Source organism: Amblyomma mixtum, chromosome 9 (genome assembly GCF_055824585.1).
Source record: "Amblyomma mixtum isolate Tamu chromosome 9, ASM5582458v1, whole genome shotgun sequence".
In the NCBI taxonomy this organism is placed as follows: domain Eukaryota; kingdom Metazoa; phylum Arthropoda; class Arachnida; order Ixodida; family Ixodidae; genus Amblyomma; species Amblyomma mixtum.
The window spans coordinates 100,321,235-100,345,637 of NC_143020.1; the positions used below are offsets into that span (position 1 = coordinate 100,321,235).

Here is a 24,403-nt window from a genome sequence, read left to right on the forward strand (position 1 = left end):
GAAAAGCGGGAATTTTGAATTTTCGTTCGGGCAAGTGGTGATATCACCGTCCTTTCATGCTTATATCAGACAAACCGCGCAACTCTGTTAAGAAGCTGATCTAACCGGCTCACTGCCTTTTAAAGGACATCGTCCGGCCAAAGTTTGAGGCAGCAAAGACAAAATTTTGATTGCAGCTAGCGACACCTTGTCCTCGACAGCAGTGTGAAACCACGAATGTGGAAAATGGTTGCTGTGCTGAAAATGTTAAAACTCATGGAAGCTTCTGGACACGTACACGATGAAGACGCTGCCAAACGGCAATCACGCTGTAGACGGGACAGAAAAGCCTGGAGTGGGCCATTCCGCTAGCACAGAGACGTCATAATAGCTCTACTTCTTTGTTTGGTTCAGATGTAAATACAATGTTCTGGACCTCAGTTTTTCCTTACGTTTCTGCAAAGTTGCTCACAAACGTTAATTTATTGCTTTCCTAAGATTGCCGAAGCACCATGTAGCTAACTAAATAACCAAAATAATGTTAAAGTAACTATATTGCACGTCTTGACAGTGAAAGAGCTCAAAAGGACAAGATAAAAAACCAACTCGCCCACTCAATTCCATTATTCAATTATATTGCACGACCAGACCAGCCAGTTGCGAGATCTTATGCACGCGCACTGCATGCTTGGCTCTGCATGAAGCAAGCTAATAAAAGGGCTACACTATGAAACACTTAAACGCAGTACAACTATACGCCACCATACGCAGTACAATCAACCGCCGCGGCCTGGGTTCGATCCCGGCCGCGGCGGTTGAATTTCTTTGGAGGAGAAATTCGAGGCCCGTGTACTGTGCGATGTCAGTGCACGTTAAAGAACCCCAGGTGGTCGAAATTTCCGGAGCCCTCCACTACGGCGTCTCTCATAGCCTTAGTCGCTTTGGGACGGTAAACCCCATAAATCAATCAATCAATCAACAACTATACGCCACCATTAAAATTACCACAAGCACGGATTCACTGGGCTTTAACAATATAATACTAAAAAACATATCTCACAGTATTTTCCAAGTTTTGTCTGCACTTTTTTCTCAGTCTTTATCTCTGGCTCCATCCCTCACGACTGGCGTATAGCCAAAGTAATTCCAATTTTCAAATCTGGCGTCCGCTCTGATCTTCTAAACTATAGACCAATTTCATTGACTTGCACCTTCTCCAAGCTCCTTGAACACGTCCTACACACTCAGATCATTCATTATCTTGAAGAGCATAACATCATATTTAAATATCAGCACGGTTTTCGCAAGGGATTTTCTTGCGACACACAACTCGCCGGATTTACTAACGACTTATTTACTTCTTTGGATGCAGCAATTCAAGTCTTTTATATTTCAAAGGCATTTGATCGGGCTCCACACCATCGACTACTTCTCAAGCTATCGCATCTTAATATTCACCCTCAGGTACTAGCATGGATTAAAGGGTCAGTCTACTCACCGAGATGAGTATATAAATAATGGCATATTCTGGTAGTTGGCACCCTATAACATCAATAACGAGGGATCTGCGCCCGGTTTAGGCGGGAATTTATATTTTATTTCGGCGTTAAAAGTCGCGTAAAAATGCATGGTGGCGACCCCAAACGTTCATTTTGTTCAAGAAAGTGGTAGTCTTTTTTTGTAGAAGCATAAGTGAATATACTATAGTCGGATACAACTTAAGTCTGCAGTGAAGATCCGCCCACATTCAGCCTCCGCGCACAGAATTCCTCCACGACGAAAAAGTAGTACGCTGTTTAAACGTTTCTTGTTACCTAAACAAAAAGCTTATCGCAGGAAAAAAATTATGAGCTCTAGAATTTTGATACGTGGATTGTTTGATATAGTCAAACATTAAAAAGATGACTTCGTTTACTGTTGCGATTAGGCAGCGGAGTAATACAAGACGCCGCGGACTATGGCCCAGTGTTAGCAACTGCTGTTTTTTTAAGTTGTATCCTACTATACGTACGATTTGTATGCCCCAATGTCAGAGAAATGCACGTTTTGTTTTAGTAATCAGTAGAAGGCGTACCGCTCGGTTTTTCTGTAAATCACATGAATATTTATAGTTACACGTACGCAAAACGCAGGCACATTCCCACTTTTAGTTCAGCGTATGCTAGCAGAGATGCAAAAATAAACTGAGCCTATAGTGGCGCCATCTGGTCGTCAGGACGGGAACCATTGCTGTAAACAAACCGACTCTCCACTTAAGCCTAGGAGCGGCAGAATCGTCGCACTAATTATTAAAATAGAGCAAATTTATCTCTTATATGTTTTCTTATAGGCGAGATGAGACGAAGCGAAAGACAGGCGCCCCATTTATGGCCAGTGAACGCACTGAAAAAGGCAGCAACAACGAGAATTCAGTCCGAAGCGAGAGGTCCTCCTTCACCCCGCGACGTCACGGAGATGCGGTGGCGCTGATGTCAGTAGCGACTTTCGCGTGGTAGGCAAAACAGGTTCCGCCTGCCCGTGCCTACCGCAGCTGCCGCAGCTACCGGCGGCTGCATCGTGGCTACGCACTGCAGAAGTAGCATGTACTGACCAGCTGTGTCGTTGTTTATCCACGTAGTATCATAAAACGGAAAATTAGATTAGCCTTAATAGGTTTATCGCATATAAATACCGCATGAGGAAATGGGCCGCGGTAGTAAAAGCGCGAAGTCTGGGTGTCGACAGGCGCTGCCAGTCAACGTACTTCATAGCAGGGAAATTTTTGCGCTCATTCAAATGAACAACAGCATGGTACGCTTAAAACTGCGCAAGGAAAAAAAAGCATGTAGCTGCGCACGTACTTATCACTCAGCGCTGGTGTGCACGGGCGCCGGCAAGGTCATTCACCATCAACGAGTGCATTATTTTGTTGATAGCACATCATGTTTTAACGTGTGTAGAAGTTATACGAAAATATAATGGCGCGTTTTAGGGCATTTAATATATTCTTGAAACTATTTCTTAACATGACCGACATGATCATTTGATTCTAGTAGAAAGCAGTCAGGTAAGTTGTGACAATCTTGCGCGGTCACGTTGGCATGCTTCGAACCGCGTACTTTAAGCGTGCTAAAAACCACATCCTTTTCATTGCATCATGCATGTATCATAAGTTGCTTCATGAAGTAGTACATGATCGCGAAGCCTGTTTGGAAAGAAGCAACCGCAGGCGGGCTACCAAAAGAGCACGTAGCGAGATTTACAGGGGATGAGGCAATGAAAAGTTTTTTCTTTATTGATGCATGATATATGTAACCAAATTTGGTGCAAATATGAAATCGCTCTGGTAATTTTAGTAATGCGTTTTATTTTCAGCTATACCTGGTACAGTTCTTCGGTAATTACAATTAACACCATCGTCAAGTCACCCCGGGTCTTGAATAATTAAGTATAATGTGCGGAAAGTTTTTATGCCGGCATGTCCCCAAAGCTCTGTTCTCTATGATGGCGGTATTACTTCTTTTTTTATTAGATTATCAGTACTTATGCTCGAATAGTCACATGAAAACTTTTGTTATAAAAATAACTAACATACTACTGCTCCAGTAGGAAAAAAATCGGGACATTTATTGCACTTCTCTACGTATCCGGAACCGTTCGCGACAAATAGAATCATTCTATTTCCATTATTTACAAATTTACGAAGGGGGTAGGGATGCCAATCACTGAAAATGTGGTAGATCAAAAAACAAACCTTTAAGTTCACTCACTTGTTATGGCCTCTACGCTTTCGCTTTGGTCAAAGAAATGAGGCACTGAAATCAACGAAACCTCTGATCTCTCTTCGTAGTGATGCTACCATTGTGGTACTCCGTCATCGGAAACCCGCAGAATTCGCGACGTGCGAGGACCATCAGAAACCCCCTTACCTCACAATTTTTTACGACCACAGATCAAAAAACCGTAATTTTATGAATTTCTACTGAATATTTTGCTATATTTTTTTCGTCACAAAACCAAAGGCCCAGGGCTAGGAAAGAATATAATTTCAGGAATTCAAACTTTTCACTAAATCGACCAGTTTAAGAAGGGGAGAAGTTGGCCTGGCTGGTGCCTGATCTGACGGCTAAAAACAGCGGTTACGCGAGACATATGAGATCGGGACACGATCGACGCTGTCCCCACTTTTCGCACTGCGCGACACGTGTGTCAACAGATGGTGAGCGCACGTCGGCTCTGCCAAAAAAACGCCAGTGCTTACCTCACTACTGTCCTGAGGTAAAATCATTCTGGCTGGTGCATAGTGTCAAAAACTTATCTTTTTATTCAATGACTAGGTACCTACAATACACTGTGGCGAAATACGCCTTACATGACCAATGCGAGTCTGTGTACTTCGAGGAATACTAAGTTGAAAGCATCAACCGTTGCTATGATTCTCAGAAACTCAAAATGCGCCTACAAGCCTTGAAAACAGGCGCTGCGCCACCTCAACTCGACACCACTCCCTGGCCTCTTGCCTACTGCGAGCCTGCAGCGACTGCAGCGCCACCTCGCTTGTTTGCAAACATGGAGGAGGTCTATAGCCACTATAGTCTAGGCACTATAGTCCGGCTTCGACGGGCGCCGCCATGTTTGTCGCCGCGCGGCGGAAATCCAGATGGTTGCCAGATGAGACTACCATCTCATACAGATGTGTTCCCACATTAATAAATTCTATTTTAAAATGTTCTACCGCACTCCTTGGCACCACAGCTGGCTAAACGGTAATTTGAGTAAAGAGCTATCGGTTGCCGCAAAGAAAATATGGTCGATAAAATTCAGTAGACTGACCCTTTAAAGACTTCCTTTCATCTCGCGTTCAGTTCACTTCTGTTAATGGTTTTAACTCCACATTGGCGCATGTCACATCTGGTGTGCCCCAGGGAAGTGTTCTTGGTCCCCTTCTCTTTCTAATATTTATTAATGACTTACCAAATTGCATTTCTTCACAAATTAGACTGTTTGCTGACGACTGTGTTGTGTACCGAACCATTACAAATGACTCTGACCGACAATCTTTACAAACTGACCTCGATTCTATTAACACTTGGTGCCAGCAGTGGCTTATGACCCTAAATCCCTCTAAGACAAAGCTCGTCTCCTTTACTAGAAATTCTTATCGCATCCCAACCACATACTCTCTTAATGACATAACAGTTGAAACAACTTCCACTTACAAGTATCTAGGAGTTTACCTTCAATCAGACTTAACCTGGAACTATCATATTAATTTCATTCTAGCAGCTGCTAGCCGTTCTCTTGGCCTTTTAAAACGTAACCTTCGACATGCTCCGGCACACTTGCGTAAACTTGCTTATATTACACTAATTCGACCTAAAATTGAGTACGCTTCCGCCATATGGGACCCAGATCAAGCCTACATGAAAGATAACATAGAATCCCTGCAAAACCGTGCTGCTCGTTTCATTTATTCTGACTACTCACGTTTTACTAGCGTCACGGCGTTAAAAGCTCGTGCTGGTCTTGACAGCCTTTCCTATCGTCGTAAACTCTCCCGATTAACTCTTTTTCACAAAATTTACGATCATCCTTTGCTTCACGACGATTTCTTTCACTTACCCACAGCAGTGTTTCCACGCCGTGACCATCATTTCAAGATCAAACGCATCACATGTCACACTTCAAGTTTTGCCAAATCATTCATACCCAAAACCATTATTGATTGGAACCGGCTGCCTTCCACAATCGCAACTGAAACTAACGCGACATCATTTCATGAACTTTTAAAAAATCAAAGCGATGTGTAGTTTTCTTCTAGTTCTGTTCTGTTCACCGTAATGTGTTTGAGTTTCGCTTTTCGTTCTGTTTATTCCGATGTTTTTCTTTTTTTCTTTTTTTTCTTTCTTTTTTGCGTCTTGTTGTTCCCCCACATTTCGATTGTTGCTGACTACCAGTTATTGCTCTTTTCTTGCTTCTTTTTTTTGCCCTGTTACTCATGTTAAATGTTCCTTCTATGTATACAATTTGTAATTTTTACCACCCCCTATGTAATACCCTCGTGAAGAGGGCCTTTAGGGGTATCTTGAAATAAATAAATAAATATACTCATGCAACCACCTTATTCAAATTGAAATCCTCGACTCGGCTTATAGACCACTCATTATTAATGTGCACTGCTCACAAACCCCAGCAAGTACAGCACAGATGTCACCCCGACAGTAGAGTATTGATGATAATCAGGGCGACTTTGTATTAAATCATCCCAACAGACTTTCTGTTATGGTCTGGTGCGTTTTCCTTTGATTGTAATCCACTCCGTTTCCCAAAGTGACTATCTGCTCTATGCATTACATGGCCTAGCCTTGTCCTCAAATTCGATATCATTAACTCGCGTTTGTTCCCATGTAGCTTACTCTGCTCTCTTCCTATTTCTTAAAGCAAAAACCAATTTTTTTTTTAGTAAAAATCTACTATTTTTCTCTTTTCTGCTACGTTGATGTTAGCCCGGCAGAAAAAGACGAATTTATTGCCCAAAAAATTGAATTTAAATATACCGCTCCACTCGAATCTGGCTTATGACTTCCATACCAAAAAGGACTTCGTGATCACCATTTTGAAGTGAGTGGCAGACGGCAGAGTTGCCTAGCCTCAGGGTTTGCGAAAAATCATCCGTCTTACCGCAGTTTGCCTGAGAAAACGGCCGAGGGATGGCGGCACCTGTATTTATTATTTTGAACCTTTTGTAGCGCACAAAAGCTCTATTTTCACTAAAAGTGCCGTCTTTGGGAAGCTGACGCGGTAATCTATCAATACACGCCACCTTCGACGCTGCCTTTACCATTTTCGTTTCCATAGCCCAGTGCGCTGTCCTCAATTTAATTGCGAGCCTTTTCGTCTGCCCTTCAGGCTTCTGCCCCATAGGTGAGTGTATTAGACACCTTTAGCATACCTTGTTACCGTTGCCGTTACCAGAGTACCGGGACCACGCCCACGCGCGCCGTTACTGCGCCGTGGCCTCCGCGATCAAGTGCAACGGCGCGCTTGATCGCATGCGCAGATCATCTTCTGGGCGCCAGATGGCGCCAGGTACTTGGGAGCTGTGCGCTTGCCTGCCGCATCGGGACCAATCAGCGCGTGCGCACTCGCAGTGGGCAGGCTTCCAGTAATCCGGTAGCGGTAACACGACACACGGTATGCTAAAGGTGTCTACTGATACGATGCAGTTTTGAAATCGATATTTTTTATGCATAATTACCTCTTGAAACTGATTATCTCCTATTCATGATATGACAGTGCCTGCCAAATGCACAGCAACTCGTGGACGTATTCCCTTGCCATTTCCAATGGTTTGCTGCCTGTCGTAAACAGTTTCTCCCTTCCTGTAATGTGGAACTTTAGTTTTATTTATGTTAATTTTTACACCCACCGTTCTGTTTCACCTGTTTAGGACCTCAGCCGTGCTCTGCAGATTGTCTCCTGAGTTGCATAGGTGAGCAATGTCAGTAGGAAATGAAAATTATTAAGGTATCATTTGTTAACTTTTGCCACAAACTCTAAGCACTGCATTTGTCTGGATACCTTCCGTAAGCAGGCTGTGAACAGTATTGGAGAAACAGTGTCTCCTTGCCTGACACTGTAAGTTATTTGGATTTGATGATCTTCCAAGTCTTCCATTGGGGAAGTCTGTGGTTTCTGTGCAGTCCAAATAGATATTTTCCAGCTTATTTGCATGCCTCTTCTACACCCTTGTTACTCAATGCCTGCATGACTGGTGATGCTTCAAATCGCCGCGGTGGCTCAGTGGTTACGGCGCTCGGCTGCTGACCCGAAAGACGCGGGTTCGATCCCGGCCTCGGCGGCCGAGTTCTAGAGGCCCGTGTACTGTGCGATGTCAGTGCACGTTAAAGAACCCCAGGTGGTCGAAATTTCCGGAGCCCTTCACTACGGCGTCCCTCATAGCCTGAGTCGCTTCGGGACGTTAAACCCCAATAAACCAAGCTTCAAATGAGTCACGTGGTTTCCCGTAATCTATAAAGGTCATACATAGAGATGAACAATTAAGGGAAGGGAAAGCCTTGGGGTACAAACACCCTGAAGCTTTCCTCTCCCTTGTTCGCTTTGCAATTGTCAAGATCTGTCTAACCTCTCTCTACCATGTATGGAGCTGGTTTTATTCCCTATCCTCCGATTGATGACGCTAATACAGTCTATTGCTGAGTACTGTTTTTGAAAGCCAGCCGGTTCCTGTAACTGGCTGAGGTATAAATTAATGATGCATTTTGGATACGAGGCGGTGGGGGGGGGGGGGGGGGGGTGAGGGTGAGTTCATAAATGTAAATCGCAATGACTCTATAAATGTTACACAGTAAAAAAAAAAAGCCGTAAGAGACGCCAGCTGATCGCCGAGTGAGGCAACTGATGCCTCTTCCAATTTCAGCCCCACACTACATGAGGGCTGCCGCTATATTGCATTCAATTTTCGGGATTTTCTCCATGAATTCTCTCGGGAAGCCTGGAAGCTCAGGCCACCAGGGAGAAAAGTTCCGGAAACACATTATTTTTCGCGCACTATTTGCGGCTGCCGGAGAAAAAGAGCAAAACGCCGAGGCAGCGTATGAGTATCGAGTGTTAGCAATATCGAAAGAATATTGCGTCATTAGCCATCTTTGCTACATCTGATACACATTTTTCGTTATATCCGCAACGTATACAGCGCAAAAAGACAAATCGTTTGATCCCACTTCGAATGTCCTAAGTCAAATTGTTTGGCCGTAATGGACGTTTGAATAAAAAAGTCATGGTTTGGGGAATCAAAAGTCGTCGGTGCGAATCCCTATGATGCACCACGCTTTGATTCGACTAATAATCTTATGCTATGTAACGTACTGAATCCTCTGATACCACTCCGAACATTCTCCGCCAATTAGGCGGTCCACAATCTGTGTACCAGTGGTACCACTCACTGGTCCCACTTGCATGGTCTTGCGTTTCATATACGAACGCGACCTTGAGTAACGGAGTATTGGAGCCAAAACGTTTTAAAATTGACTCTCGAGTACACGTACTGAAGTTCAACAGTGGTGGTATCGCTTTTGATGTCGAAGAGCCTCCTCCCGTGTGGCAGGGGTGCAAATTGAATTGTGCGCATCGTCTGCGCCCGAATGACACGCAAGAAGCGTGAGCATTCCACATTTTTGCAAAAAGTGAGGTGGTTTAGCGCCGTTCGCGGCGCGCTTTATATTGCCTAAACATCACGACTTTTCAGGTTTAATTTTTCATTTCCAAAATGACTCATCTTCAAATTATTACTCTTAACGTACAGGGGTTCCGCAGTGTTTTGAAGCAGGCAGCGGTGGTCGCATTCGCTCGTTCCTCGGGTTGCGATATTGTCTGTCTGCAGGAAACCATTTTTTTTCGCCCCAGTGACGTGTTGAACTTCAAGCGTAGGTTTGGCGTCGATGCCTTCTTTTCGTACGCCAGCACGCGTTCTAGCGGCGTTGGCGTTCTCGTTTTGAACCGCTCACTCTTGCGAGATCATCATGTTATCTACGATGCGCTTGGACGCGTGCTGGCGTTCGACTGCACGTTTAACGCACTTCAGCTGAGAATTCTTTGCATTTATGCGCCTGCTCATTCTAATTTGGTAAACGCATTCTTTAAAGATTTAGATGTGTATTTTCTTGGAGGGCGTAATGTTGTGATGTTGGGCGATTTCAACTGCGTGCTCGATACGGTCGCCGATGTGCAAGGCCCTGGTAGGGGTAGGCCAGGCTGGAATGCGCGCGAGTTGCGCCGCCTAGTCAGCCATTTTATGCTCACGGACGCTTATGAGCTCCTCTATGGCAACGTCTTTGTGTGGACTTGGCGTCGCGGGTTATCGGCGAGTCGGTTAGACAGGGCGTATGTTCCGACGAGCCTTTCGCGGACAGTGTGTGCAGCCAATGTAATGATGCTACCATCCTCGCCGGTGCACATATCAGACCACCGCCCTTTTCTTCTATCGCTCGCGGTTCCGGCAGCTGCAGGATCTCCTCAGAGACCATGGCGGTTGGATGCACGCATCCTTCACGACGCCAGCACTAAAGAGGGGCTCACGCGCGTCTTGCGTTTTTCGGTTGTTGGGGCCGTGCCTGGTGACTGGGACCGTCTGAAGGAGCAGTGGCGTCACCATTGCGCCGCATCTGGTCGAGCCCTTAGGGCTCGCGTGTCAGATGAGGTGCGCGTGGTGACGGCGAAGTTGCGTATTGCTCAACGCACCCCGTCGACTTCGTCGCTTATGTGCGCATGGAAAGAGGAGCTTTCGGAGCGCCTACAGCGCCTTTTACGTGCCTCCTCTTTGACAGCTTCTGCATGGCGTTGTCGACGCAGTCCAACTGCTCATCCCGAGGTACTTCGGTTGGCCCGCCAAGAGCTGTTGTACACTCAAGGTGCCCCTGCGTTTACATCTTCCGCCGGGGCTACGTCCCAACCAGGTGGCAGGAATTTCAGTGCGTTTTTTAGCCATTTCAGGAGTATTGCTCAGTCGGTCATTCTAGTCGATCGCAATGTCGTTTCCGCAGCCCCATTTTTAGCAGGCTTGCCGCAGGTTTCCACTGAACTCCATGACGGCCTAATGGCTGTGCCAACAACAGATGAAATCAAGGAGGCGTTGGACTCCATGAAACGAGGCTCAGCGCCTGGTCCAGACGGCCTTCCTGTGGAGTTCTATTTAGAATTTTGGGATATTGTGGGCCCTATTTTCTCGGAAGTATTAAAAATATGCTTTACTGAGCACGTATTTCCTGAATCATTCAAAAGAGGCCGCATTGTCCTTATTTCTAAAAAGTCTCCTATGTCGACATGTCCGGCAGATTGGCGCCCTATCACACTGCTAAATTCAGATTACAAAGTATTAGCAAAATTACTCGTTCGTCGTCTACGAGCTCTCCTCCCGTCACTTATTTCCTGCCACCAGGTTTGCTCCATTCCAGGCCGTGAAATACATAGTTTATCTTCTGTAACGCGAGACATCCTAGCGTATACTTTACGACGGCGCGCACAGGGCCTTCTTGTTTCTCTTGATCAGGAAAAGGCGTTCGACTTCTTAGAACACGAGTACATTTACGGGATGCTGGTTGCTTTCGGCTTCCCACCTTCTTTCGTGCTTCTCATTAAAGAGATGTACAGAGATATTTCAAGCACTCTGTTCCTCGATGGCCGGGAAAGTACCGCATTTGATGTTCGCCGCGGCGTCCGTCAAGGTTGTCCGCTCTCCCCCCTTTTGTTTGTCTTAGCATTAGACCCTTTCCTCTTGGCAGTCAATCGCCACTCCTTTATTAGAGGTCTGGCTTTGCCAGGCACCGAAGCGGTACGCGTCACTGCTTATGCAGACGACATCACTCTGTACTTAGCTGATGAACGCAGCCTGCTTGAAACTTTAAATGTTTTCCGTGAGTACGCCTCCTTGTCTGGGGCTGCTCTTAATTACTCGAAGAGTTGTTACTTTTTTGTGGGGTCTTCCCAGACTCGTATTACATCTTCAATACCTTTGCAGTGGTGCGCGCAGATGCGCATTTTAGGTGTGACCTACGACTGTGCTGGAATATGGAATGGTGTGTGGTCTTCGGTCGTCGAAGACATTACAGCTCGTGTGCGAAGGGCGCAGACATTCGAGTTGCCTCTGCTTGAAAGGCGCTACCTGGTTCAGTCCGTCATACTTGGTGCCTTCTGGTACCTCTGCTATACTGTTAAACCACCCCTCCGTGTCATAAGGCGAGTGCAGACTGCAGTTTTTTCGTTCTTTTGGTCAGGCGGAACCGAGCTTGTGGCCCGTGCTGTTCTTGGACAACCACGGGAGAGAGGAGGGTTTGCCTTTCCAAATTTGTCCGTCACGTCCTCGCTGTTAGCGTTGAAGAGTATTTTGCGTATCCTGCTAGGAAACGCGTCTCCGGCGCGAATCCTGGCTCGGTACTTTTTGGGCCCTTCTTTACGCTTTTTGGATCCGGCGGCCCCTGTTAATCATGGACCCCAGTCAGAGCAACCCACCGCTTTCTACGCTTCATCAGTGGCCTTTTACAGGCATGTAAGAGCAGTAGCACCTGCTGTCAACATCGTTGCAGACCGTGTGGTGGACATTATGGGCACGCTATTGTTACCTGTTGTGCCGGCGTCTCGCCGCTCACCTATGCGCCGCGTTCAGTGGGCGCGTTTAGCGTCGACACCTCTCCCAGATCATCTGCGTGACTTTGTCTGGAAACTTGGCTGGGCAGTGCTCCCTACTTGTGATCGGTTAGAGCGGTGGGGTGTGTTACGCTCCAGTACCTGTCCGAATTGCCCGCTCCCGGAATCTAATCGCCACGCTACAGTCACCTGTGTTGTAGCGCGTGTCTTTTGGCGCGCGGTTCATGCGGGATTTCGTGGGCAGGGCATTTCGTGCTTCGTCTCCCGCGGCCGCTTCCCCAGCGGCCGTTTTGCTCGCCTGTTAATAGTTGCAGGTCTTTTTAGTTTATGGCGCAGTCGATGCGCCGCGGTCGCTAGTGGCTTTCGACGCCGCGCTATGTGGCCAATTCTCGGCCGTCTCCGACGGGAGCTGATCAGTTTTTTGTCCGAGGAACTCTTTTTCTTGGGTGAGGAAGAGTTTCTCCGACAATGGTCATGCCAATTTATTTCTGTTAATAACGGTCGTCTTGTCTTGGTTTTTAGGCCAAACTGGCGCTAAGGTCAACTTTTCAATGTTTCAATGTCTAATTATCGACTTTTCGCTCTTCTGTCAATCGGTATATATGCATTCCTATTTTACATTGCCCATTCCTGTTAGTTACTTAGAAATGTTTATGGTACCTCTTTAATTGGCTCACCTTACATGCTTAATGTCATGTGTTTTTGTAAATGTGAATGTGTCTTGTAACCTTGGCATGTGTACATATGTAAATAAATTTTTTCTAAACACCCACCGTTCTTCTGCGTACTCTTCGTATCTTTCCTGGACAAAAGTCCCGCGTACAGCCGTCAAGAGAGCTTTGTTACAGTTTTCTGTGCAGTTTTCATTAGTTTTAATACTTAATTTATTGTTCTGTAAGTTCATTTCAATGAAATCCGCTACATGTGCCCGCGTTCAGCACCCAGTACTACGCGTTAATTGGTGCTGCAAAAATGCGGATATTTTTTGATGAAAGGAAATGTGCAGTAATGGTTGTACTCTCAGTGAACACGTGTACCGCCGCCGCGGTGGCTCAGCGGTTATGGTGCTCGGCTGCTGACCCAAAAGACGCGGGTTCGATCCCGGCCGCGGCGGCTAGAATTTCTTTGGAGGAGAAATTCTAGAGGCCCGTGTACTGTGCGATGTCAGTGCACGTTAAAGAACCCCAGGTGGTCGAAATTTCCGGAGCCCTCCACTACGGCGTCTCTCATAGCCTTAGTCGCTTTGGGACGTTAAACCCCATAAACCAAACCAAACCACGTATACACGCAGAGCAAACACGCTTCAATTAATGACATGTCAAAATACGTTAGCGTGCCCTACTGAAACGTTCCGTACGAGTATCTCGCATGGAATTATGGGAATATGGAGTCCATATAATATCAATAATATATATACATCGATACGATTTCTGTATGGAGTCCATAAACTTTCTATAAAATTTTTATATAGCTTTTATAAAGTGTGCATGATGTCATAAGGAGTCCATAAGACTCCACACGCTCTTTTCATAAAGTGGCTGCTTACTCCATACACTCCACACTGACTTCATATAATTCATATCGAAATATATGGAACCATAAGACTCGCGTTATGGAAACTTTCACTACTGTAGCCGCCCCAAATGCATTCCTACTCAAGCAAGGCTAGGAATCGTCCAATAGTTAGGTTGTGATATGATACGATACTTCACCCCGGAGAAGGGCACTGGTACATAAGTCTGTGTAAATGAATCGCATGTTTTCGGCAGGCCGTGTTGTTATCGCACTAACAGAAGCACAAAATTCTATCAGCGAATACACCTGTTAGAGACAGACTGAGGGAAGCTCGTTCCAACTTTTCTTCACATTAAAAACTCATTCTATGGCTACTTTTAAGCATGTGTATATTCTCCACCAGCAGAGGGCGGCCTAATTGTTCGGAAAATTTTATTTAAAAATTTTACATCATTAGATTCAAATTGTACAATACACAGTGAAAAAAACTCCGTGATTACCAGTTTAGAAAAAAATAAAGAAGTTGTAGGTTAGCCTCTGTGATCCACGAAAAAAAAAATGGCTGAGGCTTAGCTAAGGTTAAGCCTAGTCAGATGCGAAGCATATTGATGGCTAGGCTTGGTAATACATGGCTTTCCTTGGTTGACGTTCATCCCGCTCTTCATCGGTCTCTGTGGCACGCTGAAGCTTTCGCTTCTCGTTCAAATCAGCCCTGCTTCTAGGCTGCATCCCAACACCTGGCCGCCTCGTAAGTGCCCGCAGAGCGAGGCAAGCTGTTGTAGCGTCACGTGGTCAGCTGCAGCGCCTCTGATGTGGAGCCTCCACCGCCCCGGCCGACCGCGCGAGCCGGCAGCCCATCTCTCCTCTGCTGTGACGTCATGTTGTCACGTGGCCAGCCGCCGCGCCTCTGATGTGGAGCCTCCACCGTCGGCCGCCGGCAGCCCATCTCTCCTCTGTTGTGACGTCATGTTGTCACGTGGTGTCACGCTAAAGGTCAATGGTAGCTCCACCGCCGCGCTCGACGGGCTGTAGTGTAGCTCTAGTAATATGCTTCGCATAAAAACAAACTGTCGACTCACTAGAAATAACTTGCGACATCGGCCGGTGCTGTATAACATTTTTGGTATTTTTTGACTTACAGAAGCTCCTTTGATAGTGAAAGTAGTACCTCTGACTTCATAGAGCGGCAATATATTGATACAGGACAAATTTAATTACTAATTTGCGTCTATTCAACAAAAACCGCAAGAAAAAAAAGGAATTGTCATTAAAACCGCAATCAGGCTTTTCTGTGAAACATTTTCGTTCTGTGGCGAAGCCATCTTACTTTTGTTTGGAGCATTCATTAGAACATTTCTCGCTAGGTTTTCGCCTCAAAGTTCGCTCTATGGAGGCGATTCAAAAGATGGCTATAATGTGACGAGACACCAGCAATCAGCCGCGTACTTTTTTATTATTCAACGCTCACCACTGGTCGTTAAAAAGCTGTCGTGGAATGAGTTTCCCTGAAACCGAGCAGTGCAGTGAAAAACATTGTACAGGCGGAATGCCGTGCCTAAGTGGAATATTGACATTTAACTGGTTAAACCTTCCAAATAAAGGTGTTAAAGGTGGGTTCAGCTAGAAGAACACTTCCGACCTTCCTCGGTACCCCCGTTCCCTGCCCGCTTGTCTCCTGTCGAGAGGGCACTCTCCCAAGCCCTGGCTTGGAGAGTATGCACCCTAATTATGTGACTGCAGATGGCGCATTCTCATTGGTCGGTGGGTGATCACGTGATCTGAAAACATTAATTAGTGTGACTGTGTTTTTTTGCGGCAGACATTGCTACAAGAAGAGCAACAAGATATTGGCACTTCAGACGGGGACCGATAATCAGAAGAAGATAGGACGAACGCTTCTTCAATTTCTTGGCCCCTGTCTGAAGCACCAGTCTTTAAAAATGGTGGTGAACAACCAGCTGTCTTAGCTTTCCACTCTGACGGTGAAGCAACAGCAACAGCAGCAAAACGACTGCTACAATAACTATCATTAGTACAGCAGCTACTACTGCTACAAGTACAGCTTGTTCTCATTGTAGTACAATTACTACTGTACTACTGTTGCTAATACTACTATTACTATTCTTGCTATTACCGCGACCTCGACGCCGGCACTATAAGCCATGATAAGTAACTTTGATACTGTTATTTTTGTACAAAAAGAAATGTTTCTTCTTTAAAGGTGTGATGCTTGTTGTGGTTACGAGTTCTAATAAAGTAGTACTTTTTAAATGCTAAAAACAACCGGTGAGTAAGGACATTTTAGAGAGCAAGTAAAACTGCACGGTGGTCGCAGAACTTGCGGCATCTAACAAGAACGGCTGCTTTAATTTTTCTTCAAGCTTTAGAAAGAGAACAAAAACAAAAGCTAAACACCTGCAAGAAGTTCGGCTATATTATCAGCGATATCACCACCGTCAACGACGAGCACTCAAGGAACGGTTGGGCTTTGGTTAGCCTTTACTAGCAGGATGTTTGCCACGAGAACACAGTACGTACACCAAGGTTAGTGGGATACATAGACATAAATTATGATCATTATCAGGTATGTTAGAAATACAAAACTGTTCAACATTTCTATAATTTAGACGTAATTGACTTTCAATGCTTGATCCTAGCTAGGTCCGCGCTTTTTATTCGTTAGAAAAATACACAAAAAAGAAACTTATAGCATCGCGTGACCGAAAGAGTACATATGTGCTATTTGGCGATGGGGTATGCATTGGTGAGAAAGGATGAGCTACAAAGCTGGCACTATTTCTAGGCCCAAACACGCAGACGACGAATGACAATCCACGGCTTCGAGGAAAGTAACTGAAATAAAAATAAAACTAAATAAACCTGGTAAATGTTTAATATCTGAAGTTTTATGTCCAGCGGAGCGTATAAGATGAGATTGGTTTGCACGAATCAGCCACTCCGTGGTCGAGAATAAAACCGGTAGAATGGCTTCGTCTCTGCCGCCTTGCGAGCAGGTTTGTGAAGGAAACGATAAAATAAATTTGGATGAACGAGGAAGATTCAATATGGGTGGAATTTCAATTTGTCGATGTCCATCCCTATTCACTAAGGTCACAACACCCCAAAACCTTTCCATGAGTCGACTAACTCCTGGCAAGCGCAACAGAGTTAAACGAAACAGCCCGTGGTGGTCGTCTCTATGGGGGAAGCACAACCACGTCATCTCACCATAAAAAGAAAATCAAAGAAATTATATCGAAGAAAGGGCTAACGTCCCCACGATACAGGTGCAAAAACGTCAGTGCTCGTCAGGCGAATCACGCCCGGCTGTTTTTCTTTCTTTTGACCCACTTTTCCGCAGTTACGTTAGGCTTTAAAACAAAAACTAAAAACGCATAACAAGAGACAAGATCCCTAAAGCATGGCAACAGACGTCGTTAAATACGACGGAGCCATCCACGTCTGTCTAGCGCGACTCCGCTCCAGTGTTGTTCCCTTTCCCCTCCATCACTTTCCGCGCTGCTCTTCTCCTGTCGCTGCTGCTGCTTTTGCTCCTCGGGATGAGGATGCGGCAACCGGACGTGACGACACACTCATGCCGTCACTTCCGGTCTGCGCCGGCGCGAGCAGACAAGACGCCGCTACGCCGCTTGCTCCCGCCAACGCTAGAACGCGAAGCCGACGCTACCAACGCCACCCAGCGTTAAACCAGTTAAACCGCGCTGCCCTCGCGACCCTCCCCGGCCTCCTGCCTTCTACGACGGAGGAGAAAGGAGCAACAGCAGACGACAGGACTCCGCCGCGGAACGGGCGGTGTGTTTTAGAAAGCGCGTTGGTGGGCGCGTGTGGTTTCGGGGCGACGGTGGTCTGTTCATTTCTTTCTTTTCCGCTTCTTTTCGCGTTCTATCTTTTCGCCTCGTTCTCGAGAAGAGGCCTGGGCTTCTCTCCAGTAGCCGCTTCCCCAGCTCTGAGACGGCGGTGCGAAGAAAAGAAGGCGGTTGGTGGTGGTGGTGGTGGCTCAAGATGCGGTGAGAAACGGCTGTTGCGAACGGCGTTGATCGCGTGATTTTTTTATTTTTTTTTTTACGCTCAAACCGGGAGAGAGCAAGATGAGTTCGAACGCCATCCGAGGCATTCGGCGCAAGAAGTCGACGCTCTCCGAGGTGAAGATCGCCGTTCTGGGAGCGTCGGGAGTCGGCAAAAGCGGTGAGTCGATTTGGGTGGTTGTGCGTGGCGTCTTGGCGCACGGTTGCACACCTCGCCGTTAGGCCTAGACACGAGTGCGCGCTCTCTCGGACACACCGGAGTTCATCGCGGTGTGGCATCCAGCGCGGTTAGCTTATTGGCGCTAAAGGCTCTCGCCTCTCCCCCTCTATTCTCCTTTCCCTTTTATCCCCCCCCCCCCCCCCCTGCCTGCCTTACCTGCTGAAGGCCACTTTATTTGTTTCTTCTACAAGAAGAGCATTCCATCGCTTGAAGATGATGCTCGTGGTTGTTTCGTTAGTGACTCTCGTGAGGCATACTTTAGCGCACTGCCGCGCGATTGTTGTACAATGCGACGCCGACATCGATCGTTACGGATCATGAGTTTCGAGAAACAGCTCTGCGTAGGATGCGATGAGTTGCACGTTTGGGGAATGAACGAATGTACGCTCCTCGCGCCTTTTCTTCGGTTTATTTTTGTTTTATTGTCGACGTTGGGCAACCCGTTGCGCGAGCGAGGTCGTTGAGTAATCGATGTTTGCGGGGCTCGGAGCTCTTCCCGCTCCCCGGAGCCAATTAGAAACACCTGCGGCTCGTCCTTCGACGGCTATAGCTGGCTGCGCGTGTGTAGCATGGGTCTCCTAAGCACCCGCAAGCCTGGTGTTGGCTGGTGGGTGCTTAGGTGGCCCAGTTTCGGCTGAATCTGTGGCGCTGCTTCGGGATCAAGGTCGACCCCCCCCCCCCCCCCGTTCTCCCCTCCTGTGCCTTCATTATGACGTCGTGGTCGCTTTTCGGAGTTTTGTTTATTTTTATTTTACTTAACAAATAGTGCACGCTCTAAGTGGGCCCTAGCAGGAGGGGCGAAAAGAATACAGCATTGTGAATATGAATTCATCGCGCGAAACATACGTTACCAAAACACAATGAGACATCTTCAACTCTTTCAAGCAAACATACATAAATGCAAAACATGACTATGAGGTAGACACCAACAATTTGTCAATAGAGTCAATAGTCATGATGACATCAGAAGGCAGCTTGTTCCAGTCCTCAATTGTACGTGGGTAAAAGGGATATTTAGAGGAATATTTTAAGCAGGGAAAGACGTTAGCCTCCATATCGCTTGAAAACGAAAGTAAATGCTTACTCTGTGTATAAACGTTATTTCGGTTTAGAAGTAACAGGATTTCAGCAGATAATTATTTGCAGGCAGTTGAAGACAAGAACAGTTGATAGCAGTGTCCCAATATCTACTAGTTCCAGAGAGTAAGTCCTCTTGTCAAAACGTTGGCTAGAGGACTGAGACCCCCCCCCCCCCCCCCCCCCCCCGACTCTTGTTCAGTTTGTTTTATGTTTCGTAAGGTGTGTCCTCTTACAACCTGACTGACTGATTGATAATAGTTTACGCGCCAAGACCGTGAAGCGCGCCCTTGCGCTGAGCTCGAGGTCTGTTTCGACCACCTGTGGTAGTTTAGCCGAAATCTCAGTAAAGAGGCGTTTTTTATATTTCGCCGCCATCTTTCTAAACTAAAACACGTGTACAGTTTGTCGGCGCAAATCGCAACGCATTTTTAAATTTTCGGTGTTTCCTCTGAACGAAGTCGAAAGCATTTTGTGGCCGTAAGTCTGACAGGCTTGCTGTGGGATTTTTCTACACGTACTGTGTTCCGGGTCTCCTTATGCCTTGTAGAGCTGACAGAAACGTCTGTGCCTAATGTGTCTAATTAAAAATGTACGCAGAAAAATTACGTATTCAAAATCAAACTTCAAAAACAATGTCTTAGTATAAACAGTAAGGATCTTCACTCTTACATAACCATCGTAGTTATAAATATGATTTGGCCAAATTTAGTCAACCGCCTCGGAAGGATGTTTAGAGCGCCTTTCTTCTGCGAAAGCAGAATTTCCTAAAAGGTTGCTATGGTAGAAAGAGAGGGTGGGGAGATAGTTCGTGATAATGACAAAGTGAACAGGAGGGAAAGTCCTGCAGGGTGCTTGCCGACGTTTCGGCAGTAGGGCTTGTCTTCGTCTGAAAGTCCTCTTGTCGAAACGTTCGCAAGCACCCTGAGGCTTTCCCTCCCTTGTTCACTTTGTGATTATTAAAAAGGTTGCTAGTTAAGAGCACGGTAAGCAGTCTAATTTTCAGCGGTAAGCTGCAGGAATGAGTGACGTTGAAGATAACTGTGCAGTGTAATGCATGTAGAGTTTGTTGAGGATATAAACGACAACTGCTACAGTTTTTCGTTAAAATTCTTAGACGGCGTTGAATGTTCCACTTCTTGGTTCTCTGTTACAAAAATTTATCCAGTGGGTCTACAGACAGTTTGCAGACTGTTCAAATTTTCGGAACTGTATGAAGCAGCTGGGAAGGTGTATGTTGCACTTAGGACAGGGTTAATTGGAGAGACATGGGAGAGGCCTTTGCCCTGCAGTGGGTGCAGTCAAGCTGATGATGATGATGATGATATCGCAATTGCCACGTCTGTGCAGTAATTGTCCGCAGATTAATAGAGCTGAGATGTACGTGCTCTATGGACAACATCGATGTTTTTGTCGAACAGCTGAAAAGTTGTTATCGAAGTCGAAAGTAACCACGAGGTTAGCAATCCGACGCGGTGGCTCAGTGGTTATGGAGCTCGGCTGCTGACCCGAAAGACGCGGGTTCGATCCCGGCCGCGGCGGTCGAATTTCGGCGGAGGCGAAATTCTAGAGGGCCGTCTACTGCGCGATGTCAGCGCACGCTAAAGAACACCAAGTGGTCGAAATTTCCGGAGCCCTTCACTACGGCGTCCCTCATAGCCTGAGTCGCTTTGGGACTTTGTAGCCCCATAAACCATAAACCCTAAATTATCTCATTAACCATGCGTTCTGTCGCGCTGCCTATATCCTATAACGGCTCTCAGATTCATGAGATAAAATATAGACAGTAAATCGATGAACACCATTCACTTGATTGAAGCTATTATGCGATTCTAACTCGCTAATCGCTTTCACTGGTAATCGAAAGAAAAGGAAAAAAAATCGTCAATCGAGTGTTTTTCTCCGCAACCAACCTTGTTAAGGCCCAGAGTCTGTAACTGTTTCCTCACTCATATTGGCGATTTCGAAATGTTCGCCTTCGAAGAATGATACTCGGGAATACAATGTTCGAGCCGTAGACCATTAACGCTATATGCCCTCGGAAGGAAAAAAATCCATATTCGCACCTGCACAGATTACGTAATGAAGCAGTTGGCGAACAGCAATATAGCGCTCTAGTAACGACCAGGGAGCATCGATGGTTAAGGAAAAAATAAAATCAGATCTTGGAGCTTTTTTGTGAGCGCTTGGAGCGAGAATGATATGCAAGGAAAGTGATTTCGCTCTGCACAAAGAATGAATTAACGCGCGATGTATTACGAGGCACTAAATCCTTGCCGCGCGACAAGTAGGCTATGGAGGAAATTCAGTTTTGTGCTCGAAACATTTTTTTTCCTGACGGTTATTTACTTTTTCTCAGCGAAGAGCATTGCTTTAACTTTTCTGAGCTGAATGGAATAGGAATGAAAAAAAAAAAAGCGCTTTGGGAACTCATCGCACAAAATTCGACCTCGTGTACCTTAAACGAGTCCATGTTTCATAACAGCAGCAATTAGACGCTATGAGTTTATGCGTGCTTTGTTGCCTAAGACACGGCCTGCTTATTTTGAGCTTGTGGAAGTACGCTGTTGCAATGTCTGTCCAATGGAGGAGTTAGGACCGATTACATCCAATGAACCTGTTATGGTATATGCTGAATGTAGCAATATTGCGCCTTCTCTGAGGCGAACAAAATGTGAAATAAGTTTACAAATGAAGAGAAGATTCATCGAAAAAACATAAGAACTATGTATTATGACACACTATAGCGCGGGTTGCGGTGATAGCTTTTTTTTGCATGCCCAACATTTTTGGACAAAAATTTTGAATCTTTAGAAATTGTAAGGTACTGTTATAGAAATTCTTCGGATGAGTTGAAAAATCTTCCTTTTAAAATTTTTACATCATTCGCGTGGAACATATAAGACTTCCATAGAAAAGAAATAAGGAGCTCTTTTGACGATCGAAAAAACGTTAGCAGCAAAACAATCCAAGCCCGTGGACGGGAGATCTGCGGGTATATTGATTATTATAGTGAATTGTTACAAGATATAAAAAATTGAGTCCATAAACTCTTTCCCGTTCGAAAATGCTTTTATCAAGAATTGTTGGACATGGTTTGCTTGAAAGAAGTGTGCATTATGTTCGAAATATGCCTGAACAGTAATTTAATTCGCACTTATTTCGAAAAGAAGCCTGCAGTGACCATGATTAAGGGGTTTATGGTATAAATAAGTAGGTTATGAATTTTTGAGCAGCGGGTTCAGTTAGACACCACACAAGAACCGACGCTCTGATACACCGAACGACACATCAGAAAAAGCATCCACATTTTCATCGAGGTCAACTACGCGTTTCTAATCACATTTAAAAACAGTGAGAGTCTAGAAACATAATTTGCGACACATATCTCTTTCATGAACCGCAAAGTTGGAGTTTAGCTCGGCACAGACAACCGCAAGTGCACTGTCAAGCTTTTGAGTTCATATATAGTGAAATATTTATTTGAGCTCGTAGTGAACTTGAGTTAATAATGATAGCGCCCGATCATCGTTTGCAACAAACGGAAGTCATTGATTGGTTATCGTGTGTTCCAGAAGAGCTGTCGTGCGGCTGCACGGCGGTGAATATATTGCATTCCTAGCGCAGTTTCACTGACAGTTAACTGAACACTCCGGTCGTTGAAACTGTCCTGACATTCTTTTTCAGTACAGCATATCAACTCACCCGATGTTCAGTTGACGCGTTGATAGTTCGCTAAATATACCTCCTGCATGTGCATACCTTCTGCATGTGCAGCAGAGGACCATCAATATTACTGGGGTGGCTGCCATTTTTTTGGGCCTTCTCGAATCTCCGCCTCTACTGCCTGTACCTTTCTTATTCACTGTCCATCGCCTGTCGGGCTCCTTTACTTCATCGTCAATTGCCACCACATCGGCCAAATCTCAGTCTCACTACTACCTTAAAATTCCGAGCAAGCATCTCCACCCGTGCAAGAACCCCGGCCCCAATTTCACTGCAAATTTCACATCCCCCCCCCCCCCCCCCCCCCCCCATAAGATTAACGATTGTTTGAAATCGCTAGGCACGCGTATACTGAGAACTATTCCCATGGATGCGTTGGATGGGGATTGTAGATAGTCACTGGAAAAAAAAAGTCTCCCACGGTACCGTGACCTTTGTTCGTGCGCCACAGGCTTTAGACGCTGCATGGTCGGCGGTGCCTAATGTTCCCTGCACAAGAAGCATCTTCGCTGTATTCTTACAATTTTTCAAGTGTCTCTAATTCAGATACGCTATTAGGTTAACACATTCGCGTTTCTGGGGGAAAAAAAAACTCTGGGAACGTCTCAGATTTGATTTGAGAAGAAAATGAAAAGATAATTTACGACGGATTGAGGAGCACGCCAATTCACTAGATAAAGGCTACGGCTCGAACCTCCCACCCCATTGTAAGGACTGCAAACGTCTACCGCTTCTGAAAAGCACCTCGGTAATCGGGAGGCATCAAGGTAGGCTCGAACGTGAGCTGTTTGAAGCCGCTAAGATCGCTCAGAACGATCTATGCATCAGCACGCCCTCAGTGCACATGACTCCAAAAGAACATCGATTTTTGTTATCATAATGTGTATAATCTTAACTATTTTTTAACCGTGTATGCCTTCACCACCTTCTGCACACTCGCCTCAGTGTTTAACAACAGCAAGTTTGGGAGACAAGAGGTTTAGCGCATGCGCGCCGGCCCCGCTATGTTCCCTTCCCGCACTTCAATAAAGCAGTTGTTGAAAGTTGGCGCTTGTCCAGTCCACGTCTCCACTTTGTCTTTGTTTTTTTGCGCTCTAACTTCCTCATCATGAACTACCAACAGGCCCCAATTACTACTCTACCAATACGTTTCAACGCCAACATATGAACCTGTGTGCGTTCCACGACAATGGTAAAGGCAGTATGAAAGGCTTCCAAGAATTAGCGCACATACGGCTACCGATCACATTTGATAGCCGCGAAACTTCCAAAGCCAATGGTTTCTCGGTAAAGGAAGATAATTGCAACCAACAAAATCGATAAAGCATCCTTGTCTTGTTTGCGCAAGGGTTAGCTTTTCGGCTGTAGTGTCCATCGCGTAATACCCCTGGCCGCTTTGTTGCGAAGGCAACAGTCCAACGGACATCTCTTTACCGCTGCGCTGCGATGAGATTTGTTGCAAAGAATGCAAAAGTTTCCTGGAATGCTTGTGTGGACTTCTGCCTCATGCAGCTCGCTTTGGATAGTATCAGCACGGTGTCATTTATGGGGTCTTTTAGCGTATGTCTATGTCCCAGGCTAAAAAAAAATAATAAAGTTCGTCAGGTGCTTTCGAAATGAGTTCAGTCTGGAAGCTTTTTTTTTCTTTTATTGTTCTTTGGTTAGCGAAAGGAAGCCAGGTGACGAAACACAATCAAGA

The 24,403-nt window shown here is 45.8% G+C and overlaps 1 protein-coding gene across 1 annotated transcript in view; it reads left to right on the forward strand.

The window, feature by feature from the left end:
- Window positions 1-17,370: 17,370 nt before the first annotated feature.
- The window catches only part of LOC149330343 (ras-related and estrogen-regulated growth inhibitor-like), a 45,062-nt gene continuing 38,029 nt past the window's right edge, over window positions 17,371-24,403 (forward strand). The window contains exon 1 of the mRNA XM_089560924.1: window positions 17,371-17,841. Coding sequence (XP_089417050.1) covers window positions 17,745-17,841 — 97 coding nt within the window. The 5' untranslated portion in view covers window positions 17,371-17,744. The remainder of the gene's footprint in view (window positions 17,842-24,403) is intronic.